The sequence below is a fragment of the Carcharhinus amblyrhynchos genome, chromosome 22 (genome assembly GCF_965287045.1).
Source record: "Carcharhinus amblyrhynchos chromosome 22, sCarAmb.v2.hapA, whole genome shotgun sequence".
Classification (NCBI taxonomy): Eukaryota; Metazoa; Chordata; class Chondrichthyes; order Carcharhiniformes; family Carcharhinidae; genus Carcharhinus; species Carcharhinus amblyrhynchos.
In genome coordinates, this window is record NC_137345.1 from 27897044 (window position 1) to 27915517 (window position 18474).

The window sequence follows — 18474 nt, forward strand, 5'->3', positions numbered from 1 at the left end:
TTTAATTTTAAACATTCTTAACGTACAGTAGTCCGTCCCCTGAGGGAATGCACACAGGCCATCATGTTTGCAATAGGCTAAGTATAGTTTTTAATTGATCTGGGGCAGAAATACATTGGCTGTGATTTGGCATCCATAGGTAGGAAATCTGATGACTATGTGAAATGATATTTTATTGTGCAATAAAAATTTTTATTCAAAGAAAGCAGCTGATCTACAAATGCAGAAATTGGATACGTACGGTCTCCATTTTCTGCCATATCCCTGTGACTAATAGGGCTGAGGCAGGCGTATCAGTCACAATTTTCCTGTTTTTTGCAACAAACATCACGAGATCAGTGGTGAAGTGGTTTCAAGTAAATGAATGGAATTTGCTTGGTGGGACAGTGGTTGGCACTGTTGCCTCACAGCGCCAAGGAGTCGGGTTTAATTCTGGCCTTGGATGAATGTCTGTGTGGGTTTCCTCCGGGTAGTCTGATAGCCTCCCACACTTCAGAAATGTGTTGGTTAGATTGATTGGCCATGGTAAATTGTCCCTTAGTATCAGGGTGACAAGCAGAGTAAATAGCTGTGGTTATGGGGGAAGTACAGTAAATAGTCTCACAGCGCCAGGTTAAAGTTTGGTAGCACGAGCAGGTGACCTGATGAAGAGGCAACACTCCAAAAGCTCGTGCTACCAAATAAACCTGTTGGATTTTAACCTGATGCTGTGAGACTACTTACTGTACCCACCCCAATCCAATGCCGGCAACTCCACATTATGAGGAGAGGGCCCTGGGTGGTATTATTGTTAATGCAGGTGCAATGGGCTGAGTGGCCTCCTTCTGCACTGTAGGGATTCTATAATTCTATGAATGTGCCAGTTTCTGGTTATAATTTTGGAATAGTTTTGATATTAGTTTCCAAAAATATTATGAACTAATTGAGGTCTTCCACCTGAGCAGCAGGCTCAGTTTTGTTAAAGGAGGTTGTTGTTGCTTTTGTAATATTTATCAAGTAGAGTTTACTTCCCCTCATCTCTTTTGTTCTCCTGTCTTTGGAACCTTCCATCAAAATGGGGATGATCATTTCCACCAAGTTATTGCTGCTGGAGTTTTGGGTGATTTTTGCCATGAATATGGTACATAAGAGTTACTCGTGAATTCTTTACAGTACTGTAATGTTTTTGCGACACAAGTTACATTGCCATTTTCGAACATGGTTGTTAAGTGGGATCCGAGTTCAATTCCAGCCTTGGCTAACTATCTGAGTGGTGTTTGCACGTTCTTCCCGTGTCTGCGATGGTTTCCTCCCACATTCCAAAGATGTGCAGATTACGTTGACTGGCCATGCTAAATTGCCCCTTAGTGTCAAGAGGGGGACTAGCAGGCTAAATATATGGGTTGGGTTTCCTTCAGGAAAAAGATATAAAAATCTGAGGTCACGTACCAACCGACTCAAGAACACCCTGTTCCCTGCTGATGTCAGACTTTTGAATGGACTTACCTTGCATACCTGACCTTGATCTTTCTCTACACCCTAGCTATAACTGTAACACTATATTCTGCACTCTCTCATTTCTTTCTCTGTGAATGGTATGCTTTATATAGTGTGCAAGAAACAATATTTTTCATTGTATGCTAATACATGTGACAATAATAAATCAAATCTAAATTCTCTTCAGTATTAGCTTCAAATGAAACAATCTGCAGAAAGCTACTCACTGTTTAACCACACAGAATAAAGAATCTTTGCAAAGAATCATAGAATCCCTGCAGTGCAGAAGGAGGCCATTCGGCCCATTGAGTTTTCACTGACCACAATCTCACGCAGGCCCTATCCTCGTAACTCCATGCATTTACCCAGCTAGTCTCCCTGATACTAAGGGGCAATTTATCATAGCCAATTCACCTAACCTACGCATCTTTGGACTGTGGGAGGAAACTGGAGCACCCAGAGGAAATCCATGCAGACACGGGGAGAATTGACATTGATACATATCAATGTCCCGCACAGACATTGACCCGAGCCAAGATTTGATCCTGGTTCCCTGGGGCTGCAAGACAGTGGTGCTAACCATTGTGCCACTGTGCTTCTGAACAGATTCCCACAAAATAGATTGTTGGAACATGAATCATCCATCAGATTTATAATAAATTTGAGATCTTGGGTAAATTCGGCATTTCTAAAATTGAGCATCTCTTTCCTGAAGCTCAGAACATTGAATCCCTTCTCAAGATTGAAGCCTGCTTAGTGATTAACTGCAGTTGTGTTGAGGCCAGCAAAATAGCTGGATACAAACACAAAGTGGTGGGTTCACCAGATCCTTGTACATCAGAAGGAAGTCACTATTGATCTGTTTTGCACTATAGGTTTTGATGCCAGTATTATTTTTTGCGTAGCCTTGAATCTTCTTGGACAATGGAGCCATTTTCAGTAGAGAGAGTATACAATCTGCTCCTGGCCTTTGCCAGTGCAACACAGTGCTGGCTAAGGCAGATAAGTTTAAATTGCAGAGCTGGTTAATTTTTGCTGTCTTGTTGTATGTGCATGTCAGTGGTAATGGAAATGTAACAACTTCAAGCATATCACACACACTTCTAGCACAAACAGACTCTTGCCCTAATGACAATGTGTCTGAGCATTCTCATGTTGAAGGCCGTTGTTCTCTGAGTGTTTTGCAGTGCTGTTGAGTCTTTGTCTGTTGTCTGGTTGGAAAATTTACGAGGAGAAAATGACTTTGAATGCAGGTTGCTGGTAGAAGCTTCGCATTATTTATTTCACCGCAGATCATTATAAATTTCTGATGATTTTAATAATTGGTAAATAAAAGACGTTGCGTTAACTAAACTTTCACCATTTCCTTTCACAGCATGCAGCTGAGCTGGAACAGAAGCAGAATGAAACGGAAAATAGAAAAGTACATGGAGAGGTGATCAAATATGGCAGTGTAGTGCAGGTATGTATTCACTATACAACAATGTGCATTTGTAAAGTGCATGTAGCGTGAGAAAACATAGAATCATAGAATCTCTACATTGCAGATCACTAAGTTGATCTTTCTTTACACCCTAATTATGACTAATACTACATTCTGCAGCACAATGGTTAGCACTGCTGCCTCACAGCGCCAGGGACCTGGGTTTGATTCCTGGTTTGGGTCACTGCCTGTGTGAAGTTTGCGTGTTCTTCCTGTGTCTGCGTGGGTTTTTTCTGGGTGCGGCAGTTTCCTTCCAAAGTTTTTGAAAGATGTGTTGGTTAGGTGCGTTGACTCAAACAGGCCCCAGATTGTGGCGACTAGGGAAATTTCACAGTAACTTCATTACCGTGTTAATGTAGGCCTACTAATAAAAGAAGCTTTAAAACTTTAACTTTAAACTCTCCTTCCTTGTCTATGAATGGTATGCATTGGCTGTATAGCATTTCAAGAAACAATACATTTCACTGTATACTAATATTTGTGACAATAATAAATCAAATCAAGTCAGAAGGAGGCCATTTGGCCTACTTAGTCTGCATAGACCATCCCACTGACCCAGGCCCACCCAATCCCCATTTACCCTGCCAATCCCCTAATCTAGGTATTTTGGGACACTATGGGGCACTTTAGCATGGACAATCCATTAACCTACACATCTTTGGAGTGTGGGAGGAAATCAGAGCAGCCAGAGGAAACCCATGCAGACAGAGGGGGAATGTGCAGACTCTCCTTACAGACAGTGACCCAAGGCTAGAATTGAACCCGGGTTACTGGTTCTGTGAGGCAGCAGTGCTAACCACTGTGCCACCATGCCGCCCTCAAGCACGTGGAAAATAAATGAAGGCTGAGCAAATGAAAGAAATATTTGGAAAAATGACAAAGAGGTGGGTTTTAGAGGGATCAAAGGAAGAATATAAGGGGGTGAAGGAGAGGGTTTGGGCTGAGAATAACTGAGTGTGGGACATAAGTGTCTGTGGTCACAAGCAATAATGGTGAGGGGAGGGTGATGTATCAGTTAGAGTCCTAAAGCCAAAATTTTAGGAGCAGGATGGAGTTGAATACCTTGGAGGAGCTTCCAGAGAAAAATTAGTTCACAGACATGGAGGAGTTTAAACACCAATACAAACATTTAAAATTTGAGGTGTGTGGGCCTGAAAAGCAATACCAATATTCAAGGATAGAGTGATGGCCCAGCAGTGTTTTTAGGCGCGATTAATTTTATGAAGGACAAAGGATGGAAAACCAGTCGGAAGGAACTGGATTTGTTGAGTCTGCAATTAACAGAGGCAAGATTGAAGCCTGAATTTTCACACCTGTGTCGGAAACACAGAGCAGTGACAATTGTTGTGGAATTGTTCTGAGATCTTTGTTCTGAGGCAGATGGTGGGGTGAAATAGGGGTCGTGGTGGGAAACCCCGGAAACAGTGCAGAGACAGCATGAAGCTGCTGGGTGTGGAGGAGGACTGGGTGGACAAGCATTTAGTCCCTACTTTAAAAAACCAAATGAAATTGTTTTCAAGTGACACTCATCACTTGCACGGCCTAACCCCACCTGCCAACCACACATTTCACCTGCCCCATTAATGCCAACTCATGCCAATGGCCCCTCATACTCTCCACGTCAACCTATGTCCCTCTACCGATTCCATTGCACTTTATTCACTCCATGTCAAGCTCTTCACTGGCACTTACCATTCTCATGGCCCTCATGTCCACCATGACATTAGTGGGTCATTGTTTTTTTTTAACTGGTCGGCGCAACATCGTGGGCCGAAGGGCCTGTTCTGCGCTGTAATGTTCTATGTTCTATGTTCTATGACAGCTTATGCCTCTCCACCCAACCTCCATGGCCCGCCCATACCATCTATTGCAACCTATGTCCTTCATAAAACCCATGGCCCTTCCTAGCTCCTATGTCAACTTATTGCCAACTCATACCAACCCATTGTACCAAGCATACTCTTTTCCCTTGCAGTCTCCATACCAACTCACCAAGTATCTATAATTCCAGACCTCAGGACCCATGCTGAGATTAAATAAAGTTCTTAAGTGGCCATTGATGAATTCACTAATTTTAAAAAAATTGATAAAAACCAATCAAATACACCTAACTTCTTTAAATAATTAATCCGTTATAATAACATTATTTGTATTCATAATCTCATTTCAAAGGCTTTGTAAGCACTTGTACATATGAGTCAAGCTATGAACTGACAGGCACCCCACTTTGATAAAGGTTGTGAAATCAGTCATGCAATACTAATCCTATAATGATAACCCTTAATCTTGTGACAACAGGTGGAGTGAAATAACAAGGACTTTTTTTTAAACTGAGACAGATATTTCAAATACTTAATGAGCAGGAGACGTAAATCCATTCACAGTTCCCATTGACAGTCCCATTTGATAGTTCGAGTGAGTTTATTCACTTTTTACACACCTTCATGTCTACTTAATCCCAAAGGACATGTTACCTTTCCAAAAGAGCACATCCCATCTCTCAAAGGGCACCTTACATTTCCCAACATGTACGTCTGCAAAAGACCACCCTATTTCTCCAGGTAACTACAGATTTTCTCCTAATAGGTTTAAATGCACAAGTTGTCTTTTGAACATCCAACTAGCCATGAATTTCCTGAACCAGCAGCCATCTTTGTAAAGACAGAGAGCTTCTCTGCCTGTGTGAACAGTCAGGCCTGACTGATTCAGTAACTTGTTGGCTGAGGTAGAATCAGACATGTGTAGTAACCTTGCGCGCCAGAACCCTCCAAAAAGGCTGTTCTCCTCTAATTTTGACTTTTAGTTTCAGTTTTAATCATGGCACCATTGGAGCCATTCCTTAAGCTAACTGAGGCCTAACCCCTGGAATTTCCTTTATAAACCTCTCTACCTCTCTTTCTTTGTTTAAGATGCTCATCAAAACCTCCCTGTTTAATGAAACCTTTGGCCATCTGCCATTGTTTCGTCTTACTTGACTTTGTGCCAAATTTGCATGATTACCTTCCTGTTTAGTACTTTGTGATGTTTGATAGATTAAAGGTGCTGTATAAATGTGTGCGTATATATATATATGCTGCAATTATCTCCCTAAGTGTGCACTTTTGGCATGGGGATGTTACACTAAATCATTTAACAAATATTTTGACTTCATTAAGTATTTGTGAATGGTTTTTATGACAGAATTATGCCACAAAATAGCCTTGCAGGTCATGGATGTTTTGGGGGTTGTATATTAATCCAGAATACATTACCCGTTACCTGCCACATCTTCCAGATGACCATGTGTTGAGGAAGCTATCCTTTCTCAAAAGTATTCGAGTAATCAGCAGGTGATATGAAATTCAGCAAGCATTTTCAGGGTCTTTATTTCATGCAAAGAACTCGCAACATCACACCCGTGAGAAATGATTTTCTCAATGTAAAAAGTACTCGGCCGTATGGAATAATGCAAGCACTACTAATCGAAGAAAATTGCTTCAAGATAACCAATGAGTTAACAACTTTGTAAAACTCCTCTCACTGGAGCATTCTTAAAGGATAGTAGGACTAGGGGGCACAGCCTCAAGATGAAGGGGGGGCGGTTTAGAACGGAGTTGAGGAGGAACTTCTTCACTCAAAGGGTGGTGAATCTCTGGAATTCTCTGCCCGTTGAAGTGGTGGAGGCTACCTCGCTAAATATTTTTAAGACGCGGGTTGATGGGTTTTTGATAAGAGAGAGGATTAAGGGTTATGGGGAGAGGGCGGGAATGTGGAACTGAGTCATGACAGATCAGCCATGATCTTATTGAATGGCGGGGCAGGCTCGAAGGGCTAGATGGCCTACTCCTGCTCCTATTTCTTATGTTCTTATGTTCTTATAAGGTTTTGTGACAAATGTTTTGCCTGAACTTGGCTGGAAGACCTCCAAATTTAGCATGAAGCTATTGACAAAAGGAAGTACATTGTTGGCCCATGCAGTTGTGTAAATTTTGCAGTTTGTGGTTCCTTACATTAAAGTCATCGTACTCATTAAGATGATAACTATCTGAATCAATCTAGCCAAAGCTCAGGCTCCCGGACAATGTAGATGGAGAAGCAAATGGCTTGTGGTTCTCAAGTTCATTTTACAAGTAAGAATAACTTTGTACCTTTAACCAGACATTTCCTCAAAACATGTAAATAAAAGCAGCAGCTATGGGGGTGAAGCACAAGCAGACACTTTTGATTTACAAATGCTGGATGAAAACATTTGCATTGGCAAAATTTCAAAGTTAAACTGCTAGAGTCTATTTATAATTGCAGTTTGGTTGGTTGTGCTCAGTCAGTAGATGAGGTCATGTTACTTGTGTGAATGACTTGTGCTGAAACCATTGATCGGAAGTGACAGGGCAGAGCTACTGCAAAGTTATTCCTTTTTGTGAAGTTTTCATGTTCATTTAAGTGACTGAAAACAGGAAAGCTGCCTCAATAAGACTCATATGTGAAAGTGACGATGTTTAGTGACCAATTCGGATAAAGAGAACAGCACTTAGGGCTGTTATTTGCGTCTAATGTTCTTGAATTGATTGATGTTGCCTTTTAATCTCAGTGTACACTCTTCAAAAGCATAAGGTCCAAGTCTGCGTAAGACATAAGAGCAGAATTAGGCCACTCGGCCCACTGAGTCTGCTCCGTCATTCAATCATGTCTGATATTTTTCTCATCCCCATTCTCTTGCCTTTTCCCCATAACCCCCGATCCTCTTATTAATCAAGAACCTATCTATCTCTGTCTTAAAGACACTCAATGACCTGGCCTCCACGGTCTTCTGCAGCAAAGAGTTCCACTTTCTGGCTGAAGAAATTCCTCCTCTCTGTCTTAAAGGATCATTCCTTTAGCCTGAGGTTGTGCCCTCTGGTTCTAGATTTTACTACTAGTGGAAACATCCTCTCCACGTCCACTCTATCCAGGCTTCTCAGTATCCTGTAATTTTCAATAAGATTCCTCCCTCATAATTCTAAACTCCAATGAGTACAGACTCTGAGCCTCAACTGTTGTTCATACAATAAGCTCTTCATTCCAGGGATCATTCTTGTGAACCTCCTCTGGACCCTTTCCAAAACCAGCACATCCTTCCTTAGATGTGGGGCCCAAAACTGCTCACAATACTCCAAATGGGGTCTGACCAGAGCCTTATACAGTCTCAGAAGTACATCCTGACTCTTGTATTCTAGCCCTCTCGACATGAATGCTGACATTACACTTGCCTTCCTAACTGCCAACTGAACCTGCATGTTAACCTTAAGAGAATCTTGAACAAGGACTCCCAAGTCCCTTTGTGTTTCTGATTTCCTAGGCATTTCCCCATTTAGAAAATTGTATATGCCTCCATTTCTCCTTCCAAAGAGCATGATCTCATACTTTCTCATGCAGAACTCATGAAGAGGAAGTGTTTGGCTTAACAAGCTAATGTTAACAATTTTCTGCTCCCTTCCATCTATTTTAGTTTCTCTTCACGTATCTTGAGGATCTCGACTCTCAACAGGGTGGAAAGTACATTTACCAAGTGTACGTTCATTATCTGAGTCTAGACGAAGGACTGGATTTTTTGTGTGGACAGATACAGATGAGTGCTGAACATCTGGAGGAACATGCTAGGTGGAATCAATGTCGATTACCAAATTTTCAGGCAGCATTCCCTGAATTTTGTTTCTTCCACAAACACCTGTACTTGTCTTCCCATCAGAAGCCAGGAATCATTTTCCAAAAGGTTTCTGGCGCCATCCCCATTGTCCATCTGCACCTCAATCCCCATCCCAGGGAGGCAGTGGCATAGTGGTATTGTCATTGGGCTAGTAATCCAGAGATCCAGTGTAATGCTCTTGGAATCTTGATTTGAATCCCACCATGGCAGATGGTGAGATTTGAATCCAATAAAAATCTAAATGATTTTAAAAGTCTAATGATGACTGTAAAACCATTGTCCATTGTTGTAAAAACCCATCAGGTTTGCTAATGTCCTTTAAGGAAGAAAATCCACTAGCTTTACCTGGTCTGGCCTACATGTGACTCCAGATCCACATTGTCGGAAAGTGGAAGACCATTTGTTGTAGCTTTAACAATGAACAATTTAGTACGAATACAATATATTTACAAGATAGGGGTCTGGCGGAACTAATACACAAATCTACACTCTTTTCCTCACTGGCTCCAACTGAAGTTTCTCCCGATCACAGGACACATGCACTTGCTCCCAATTGGCTTGGCTTTCTGTAAAGCCTCTCCATAGGGTCCAGCCTGATCATGTGACCCTCAAAGAACAGCCCCTTTGAAGGGGCCACATTATCACATGCTCCAATGGGGTTGACTATTAAGTATCCTTTGAAATGGCCTAGCAAACCATTCAGTTCCAGCGCAGTTAGGAATGTGCAATGATGCCCACATTCCTTGAATGGATAAAAATAAGCTACCATTGATAGGTCCTCAGACAGTTGCTATGTGGTTGAATGCCCAGTTGTCAGTATCCTACAAATTTAATCTTCTCATTTGTAAAAGGAGCTTGAGAACTACATCCATTTGTTTTTCCACCCACCTCTCTGCGGACACTGCATTAGAAGTTTATAAAATTATGAGGACGAACAGTTGGAAGCTTTTTCCCAGAACAGAAATGACAATCAACAAGGGGGTAAAGGTTCAGTAGAGATGTACAGGGGAAGTTTTTTTACACAGAGGGTGGTGAGAGCCTGGAATGCACTGCCAAGTGAGGGGTGGCTGAGGCAGACATGTTGGTGACATTTAAGGCTCATCTACGTTGGCACATGAACAGGCGGGTATAGATGGATACAGGCTGTTGGTCTCGATAGGACAACATGATTGGCAGAGACTTGGTGGGCCAAAGGGACTGTTCCTGTGCTGTACTGTTCTTTCTTCTTCAATTTCATATCTACTCAGAATCTTTATGATTGTGAGGACTTTAATGAAGGCAACCACAGTCCAAATATAATTCCTTGGAAAACAAAGTAGTTCCTTATCTCAGTAATGAATTTGGAGAGGCTCCAACTAGGTTCATGCAGAACATTTGTCACAATGTCTGCATTCATGCAGAACACCCCTAGGTTGACACAAAGGTGGGAATGTTTTTTCTTATCCTGAAGTAATTTTCTTGGGTTAGTGGTGTTTGTAATATTTCCTATTCTGAAGCAAGCAAGTACTTTTTACTTTAAAAAGATGTTTTCTTTACACTGTGATGTTGGGTACTTTTTGCAGTTAAGCAAAGGTCCTGAAAGTGCTTTGCTGAACCTGATCTCACCTGCTGAATGCTCTGATAGTTTTTAGAAAAGTTAAGCTCCGAGAGCACGTGGTCAACTGGAAGAGCAAGTTCTGTGGGCAGGTAATGGGTAATTCATTCTGGATTAATACATTTCCTCAAACTGCCATGACCTACGGCGTGGCCTTCTGTGGCGTATTCATGAATTGCAATTCACAGAAGAACAATTCACAAATTCTAAGGAAGTCAAAATGCAGCCCACCAAAGTACTGCCCCAGTAGCCTGTTCTCAGTGACTTGTATATGATGGAAGGTGTTGTCGACTGCAGACTTTATAAACAGCTCATCGATGCTCAGTTCATATTCCGCTTGGCTCCAGACCTCGCTACAGCCTTTCAGTGTTCCAACAAAAGGGTTGAATTCCAGAATTGAGGCGAGTGACATAAAGTGTTTGACTGCGTGGAGCATCAAGGACGCTAGCAAAACCTGGGAAATGGAAAATTTCCCAACTGGCTAGTGTTGCGCCTAGCACAAAGGATGATAGTTACTGTTGTTGGATGTCAATCAATTCAGATGCAGGACATCGCTGCAGGTGTTCCACAAAGCAGTGTGCAAGGCTCACCCATCTTCAGCTGCTTCATCGATAACTTTTCTTCTGTCACCAGGTCAGAGACATTTGCTGATAATTGCACAGTTCTAATTAAATCTCCTTGGTGTACAAGACATGGACAACATTCAAGTGTTGGCTACTAAGTGGCAAATAACATTCATAGAACATAAAATAGGGTCCCTACAGTGCAGATAGAGGCCATTTGGCCCACCGAGTCTGCACTAACCTTTGGATAGAGCATCCCGCCCAGGCCCACCCTATCCCCATAAACTCACGCCTTTACCCCACAACTCCCCCTAATTGATACATCTTCGGACATTAAGGGGTAATTTAGCATGACCAATCCGTCTAACCTGCACATTTTTAGAGTGTGGGAGGAAACAGGAGCACCCAGAGGAAACCCACACAGAGATAGGGAGAACGTACAAACTCCACACAGACAGTCAAAATCGAATCTGGGTCCCTGGTGCTCTGAGGCAGCAGTGTTAACTACTATGCCACCGTACCACTCATTCAGGTCATATGAGTACCAGACACTGTCTATCTCAAAAAAAGAGGAAGTCTAACCATCTTCCCTTGACATTATGCAGAAGTACTGTCAACAAATTACCCACCAGCAACATTCTAGAGGGTCAACGTTGATCAGAAATTTACTCGGACCACCCACATAGCTGTCTACAAAAGTAGGGTCAAGACCAGATACTCGATGTCAAATGAATCACCTTTTTCCTGTTTAGAGGCTTTCCTCCATCTACGAGTCATGAATCAGGAATGCGATAGAATATTTTCTACACACTTGGACAAGTGCAAATCCAACAGCACTCAACATGTTTAACACTGTCCAAGCAAAGCAGCCATACGATTAGAACCTCATTCACCACCTTAATCAATTCATTCCTCGTTCCCAACTGACTGCACGAATTAGGCTCGGCCCCATGGGCAGCACCTTCCAACTCCATTATACCCACCTGCTAGAGGGGCAAGAGCAGCAGAACGCACGGCAAGTTCCCCTCCCAAGGCACACATCATTTTCACTTTGACACTGGGTTCACTTTATAAAATTACGATCCAAAACCATTGTGAGGTATGAGCAGCAATAGGACTGTAGCAGTTCAAAAGAGACGACCACCTTCTCAGGGATAGGAATTAAAAAGAATGGCTTTGTCAGTACTCTCTGCATCCTCAGAGCAGATAGCGTTACATGTGCCTCGACGGATTTTGATTGAGGTGGTGAGGGTAACAGCGTGCTTTGTGTGCTAAGCACAAATGAGCAGGAGGAGCAAGGGGAGGAAGCATCTTGTTAAAGGGAGGAGTGTTGATACCTTACAGTTGCATGTTTAGCCTATTTAAGATGTGGATGTGCCGGCGTTGGACTGGGGTAAACACAGTAAAAAGTCTGACAACACCAGGTTTAAGTCCAACCGATTTATTTGACAGTAAACTCACCAGCTTTCGAGGTTTCCTCTTCTTCAGGTGAATAGAGAGTTCCTCCATCCTCCATGGAGAGAACTCTCCATTCACCTGAAGAAGAGGGAAACCTCGAAAGCTGGTGAGTTTACTGTCAAATAAATCGGTTGGACTTAAACCTGGTGTTGTCAGAGTTTTTACCTAGCCTATTTAAATCAGAATTATTTGACTTATAACAACATTACCCACCACGATGACTTGTCTTGTTGCAAAATGTACACCTGGATTTGGCAGTTTGAACTTACTTAGTAATTTTAGTTTTATGGAGCCTGAATATCTGTTTAGTCTTTTGCCTCCTTTTATAATGTGGAAAATTCAATCTTACTTCAGGGACAAGATTCTATGAATAGAGTTTAAATTAAAACAAACAGATTTGCATTCGAAGGCTTCATTTGTGACCTCAGAATGTTCCAAAGAATTTTACAGTGAATTCTGTACCTTTGAAGCATAGCCAAGGATGCAATGAACAAGATTAAACATGTAAACAAAACTTGAAAATTTAATTAAATTATGAGATATTTTCCATCCAGATGTGAGAACGTTTCTTAAAGGAGAAGAACAAACTGGGGAGCAATCATAGAATCCTACAGTGCAGAAGGAGGCCATTTGGCCCATCTTGTCTGCACCAACTACAATCTCACCCAGGCTCTATCCCCATAACTCAAGGCATTTAGCCTAGCAGTCCCCCTGACACTAAGGGGCAATTTACATGGCTAACCCACCTAACCTGCACATCTTTGGACTGTGGAAGGAAACCGGAGCACCTGGAGGAAACCCATGCAGACATGGGGAGAACATGCAGACTCCACACAGACAGTGACCCAAGCCTAGAATTGAACCTGGGTCCCTGGTATTGTGAAGCAGCAGTACTAACCACTGTGCCACCATGCCACCCATAGAATTGTGTGAGAAATCATTTTTGACCAGTACCCTTACAATTTATAAAACAGTAAGATTAGAAGCTTCACATGATATATTTACGCTCAAGAATACATTTCCTGCCATCATTAATTGATTCACAGAAACAGCTCCTTGAACCTAGGAGGATCTGTTCAGTTAATGGAAAATAATGTGGAGTTGTCCAAACTTGAAAAGCATTCTAGCAAAATGGGTTGGATTTAGTGTTCCTGACATGGGTCCCACCCATCGGTTGGAGGATAGGTGGGAGATTTGCGTTGTTTTAGTAGGGGTGGCCAAACTAAGTTAAGTATCTGTTAGGCACTTAAGTGCCTAGCATCATGAGCATCATGTCTTCCCTGTGATTTATGATCCTGGCAGCAGAAATCCCACCCACAGAGAGCACCCAGCCAGTCAAAGGCTGGCAGCTGTCTAACCCCGGCAGCGCCACTGAGAATGGTGGCTGCTGCCGGTATTAGAGAGAGTCTTCATCAGAGATGATTATCTGGAGAATGTGTGGGTGGGTTGGGGATTTTGGGGTGGGAGACGCCGGCAAGAGGTAGGAGAAAGTGCAAGGCCAAGGAGGGTGGCAATCTGTGGCACCTCCCTTCCCTTTTTCCCTCCATAAATGCCTTGGGAAGAGTGATCTCCTGCCCTTCCCGAGAGGCCACTGGCAACATTGCCAGACACGGGAAATCCATGTGAGTGTGGGAGAATCCCCGAGGCACCACTAAATTCCAGGGGGCTTAGGGATAATAGCTTTTGAGTGGCACATTAATGAGTCTAAGTAGCCAGAGGACGGGTTCCATTTGTCAACCCCATTCGTGATGAAGCTGAGTTTTCCTATCGGTGGCAATGGGATGTGAGGCATCTCCCACTTGCTTGCTTGGCTCCATTAAATCCAGCTCAATACGTCATCCGAGCAATTGAAGATTGGAGTGGAAATCTAGAATTGGGACGAGAAGGCATTAATGCGTTATCAAGTACTTTCTGTCCCCCTTTGACATTAATGCCGTGACACAAGCTTGAAGTTGCCTTGGACAATCAGCTTCCATATAAAGCATTTGTTCTTTTTGAGTGCATTATGACTGTCAGGCATTCAATTTCATTTATGTTTCTCAGCGACTGTAGCTGCCAGTGAGAGGAGCTCATGTCATGCAATAGGAAAACTTAAGCTAAATTCTGATTTGGCCATTCATCTTAAAACCACTTTCTCTTGTGGGCAGATACCAAGAATATATTAGTTGCAATATGTTCTTGTTGAAACATTATTTTAGTGCTTTTTCACAAATCTTCCCGTAAGAACTGCCATTCTCTTCTGCATTTCCTGCGTTGATTCAAATTCCTCAACACAATCTATGACTGTATCTTTGATCACTAATGGGATGACACAATGGCATAGTTAGCACTGCTGCCTCCTAATGTCAGGGACCAGGGTTCAATTCCGGCCTTGGGTCACTGCCTGTGTGGAGGTTGCATATTCTCCGCGAGTCTGCGTGGGTTTCCTCTGGGTATTCTGGTTTCCTCCCACAATCCAAAGAGAGATAGGTTGATTGGCCATGCTAAATTGACCGCAGTGTTAGGGGGATTAGGAAGGTGACTGTGTGGGGTTACGGAAATAGGGCCTGTGTGGGATTGTGGTTGCTGTGTTTTGATGGGCCGAATGGCTTCCTTCTGCACTGTAGGGATTCTATGATTATGTCGCTTCTGGCAACCAATAATTTAATTTTTAACATGTCATGGGTAGCTTGTACCTGACAACCTTGGGTGGACAGTCAAAAAAATGGTTTGAATGGTAAAAGTTAAGATGAACAAGGGATTTAGGCAGGAACAACAAACTTGACTCTCTTAGCCCTACAGTTCCTGACATTTAAAGATGATTAAAACTCATTTGTATTGCACAACATTTTTGCTCTAGTTCTGTCTCATTTTTTTATTGCACCACACACCTGAGTGAAGAAGTTGTACTTGCTCCTAGGGACCTGTCTCAAATGTCTGTTTCAATTAATCAGAAGGAAAGTGGGAAACTTTGCCAGCTTTATGCTTTTAAAAATTGCTGTTTTGGAGCAACGCTTATAAAACCTGGCAAATTCTGCACTTTCCTGTATTCCAGTTGCACTAGAAGTGTCTGGGGACACTTGCAATAACCTGGACTAATGTCCCTGATCCTGAATGTTGGATAAGACTTCTTAGTGTGCTTACCCCAGTCCAATGCCGGCATCTCCACATCCTGGACGTTGGCACAGCATCAGGAGAACAGGCATTGACTGGATTGAAACTCTGCCCTGCCCCATTCCGGAAACATCGCCTGAGTGATTTATGGATGCCAAACCTTAGAAATAATTTTGACTTTTTTCATGCGCCAGCGCCAGCTGAAGCATTTGGCTGCATCTTAATTTGCACAATTAAAATGTGTAATAATTGTGCAGCTTCTCATTCGTTCGTGCTGAAAGATGATATCCTAAGCTTGTCAGACATTAGAAATGCAATACAACTTTGTGAAAATGTAAATTATTAAAAGCCTCTATTTGAGATTTATTTAAAAAAAAACAAGTTAACATTGTTCTAAAATGCTTACTTTCAAATCTCTTGTAAAGTGTTAGTGACACAGATTTATGGGTCACTTGTCTGTTCAGCCACAATATTTTTATCACATCCCTTACAATTGCAGTCTTTCTATTAAAGTGCGGATGAGTGGGAATGCTTTGTAGAAAGATGCCTGTTTGAATTGATTGCCTTAGAATAGCATGCCATCATGAGTAGGGATATAATGGGGCTGTGTTCTCTGTAGCTGTCCATTGAGATACTTTGGCAGTGATTATCCACTAACTAGCTCTAGCTTTTTTGTGTTGCTGTTCAAAGTCCTTTTAATGTAGGTTTACAATAATCATGCCATTATTGAGTGTAACTTAAAATGTCCGCTCTTTTATGTGAGCTGAGAGAGGTATCATGTTGCAGAGCTACCAATTACCTTTTTACTTGTTATTTCACATTGGAGATTATATAGATTTCTCACTTATCAAAACTGAAAGCTGTACACAGTCAGACTATAAAGGTAATGGCTAGATTTACCAACAGATAATTACACAAAAGCATAAGGTTATATCAGATAAACTATATTACGATAATTAATTTACATGACTTTCACAAAATTTAAACTGTCCAGGGATGTCTTCATTTCCAGTCTTAGCACTATTTGTCAGAATTATGAATGCTAATTTATATTCCAGAATTCTACTGAGCTCTACAAGTGTTCCTCTCTTTACATGGAAATGCTGGGAAAACCCCAATCATTAAACAATGCTGTTGGCCTTTCAAAGCCAAGCTTTGACACTCTCCTAAGTAGCAGATATTCATGTTGCAAATCAGTCCTACTGTTTGGATAGATAGAACCTTCACAGTAACTCCTTGGCTGCCTATTAATTGAATATTCCTGGCACTTGGCCAAGGATCTGAATAATGCACATTGGAATCCTGATTTTCTTGAAACTGTTTTGATAGTAAACAGTGGTGAAAAAACATTTTCTAATTTGTCACATTTGATGCTATTACTTTAAGATCATGCTGTCACGCATTATGTTTGATGTAAATGGGAATCAAGTAGATAAGGTAGTTAGGAAGGCATACGGTGTCTTGGCGTTTATTGGTAGGGGGATTGAATTTAGGAGCCGCAACGTCATGTTGCAACTGTACAAAACTCTGGTGCGTCCGCACTTGGAGTATTGTATGCAGTTCTGGTCCCCACATTATAGGAGGCATTGGAGAGGGTGCAGAGGAGGTTTACTAGGATGTTGCCTGGTATGGAGGGAAGGTCCTATGAGGAGAGACTGAGGGATTTGAGGTTGTTTTCGTTAGAAAGAAGGCGGCTAAGAGGGGACCTTATTGAAACATACAAGATGATTAGAGGTTTAGATAGGGTGGACAGTGATAGTCTTTTTCCTCGGATGGAGAAAGCTAGCACGAGGGAGCATAGCTTTAAATTAAGGGGTGGTAGTTATAGGACGGATGTCAGAGTTCTTTACCCAGAGGGTGGTGAGGGATTGGAATGCCCTGCCTGTTGCAGTTGTAGATGCACCTATCTGTGGATAGGTTTATGGATGGAAAGGGATTGGTTTAGGTTAGAGGGTCATTGCTTTTTTAATTGGTCGGCGCAACATCGTGGGCCGAAGGGCCTGTTCTGCGCTGTATTGTTCTATGTTCTATGTTCTAAATGTGTTTAAGTAATAAAGGGGCGGCACGGTGACACAGTGGTTAGCACTGCTGCCTTACAGTGCCATGGATTTAGGTTCGATTGTAGGCTTAGATCACTATGTAGAGTTTGCACTCTCCCCATATCTGCGTGGCTTTCCTCTGGGAGCTCTGGTTTCTTCCCCCAGTCCAAAGATGTGCAGGTTAGATGGATTGACCATGGTAAATTGCCCCTTAGTGTCAGGGGGATTAGCTAAGTAAATGCATGGGGTTATGGGAGTAGGGCCTGGGTGGGATTGTGGTCAGTGCAGACTCAATAGGCCAAATGGTCTCCTGCTGCACTGTAGAATTCTATGATTCTATTGTCTTTGTACAATGCATGCACAATTTACTTTTTTTTGGGATATGGGCATCTCTGACTGGGCCAGCATTTATTGCCCATCCCGAATTGCCCTTGAACCAAATGGTTCGCCGGGCCATTTCAGGAGGATAGTTGAGAGTCAACCGCACTACTGTGGCTCTGGAGTTACATGTAGGCCAGACCAGGTAAAGATGGCAGATTCCCATTCCCTAAAGGACATTAGTGAACTAGATGAGTCCTTACGACAATTGACAATGGTCATCATTAGATTTTCAATTCCAGATTTTTTATTGAATTCAAATTTCACCACCTGCAGTGGTGAGATTTGAACCCGTGTCCCCAGGGCTTCTGTCTCTGGATTACTAGTCCAGCAATAATGCTACGACCTCCTCTTTACAATGATAGTTTCCCTAGTTGTCTGCAGCTTGTAGCCTCACTGAAATAAATATGGTTTCAGTCCATTTTCAGAACTATTTTTTTGAAGGACTGCTCAACATCAGTACAAAATTCACTTGGAGAACGAGGTACATCACAGAACCTGACTTTCATATTAACAGTGGCTTCCCACCTGAAGCAAATAGGCACGTGGATACTCACCTACTGACCCCTATTAGGATGGTAATGACTGGAAAGTCATTGTACAAATGACCCAACACCTTTTCAGGTCACCGAACGCTGGCTAGATCGGGTATATTAACCACGTAGGAAAGTAACTTACGTTGTCGTAGACTGATTGTCGCTGACTGAAATCTTATGACAGAAATCAAG

At 42.3% G+C, this 18474-nt stretch overlaps 1 protein-coding gene across 3 annotated transcripts in view; it reads left to right on the forward strand.

Moving 5' to 3' along the window:
- The window catches only part of itpr3 (inositol 1,4,5-trisphosphate receptor, type 3), a 290731-nt gene that overhangs the window by 91537 nt on the left and 180720 nt on the right, over positions 1-18474 (forward strand). For all 3 annotated transcript variants that reach the window (XM_080210067.1, XM_080210068.1, XM_080210069.1), the window contains exon 4: positions 2852-2938. In XM_080210067.1, coding sequence (XP_080066193.1) covers positions 2852-2938 — 87 coding nt within the window. The remainder of the gene's footprint in view (positions 1-2851; positions 2939-18474) is intronic.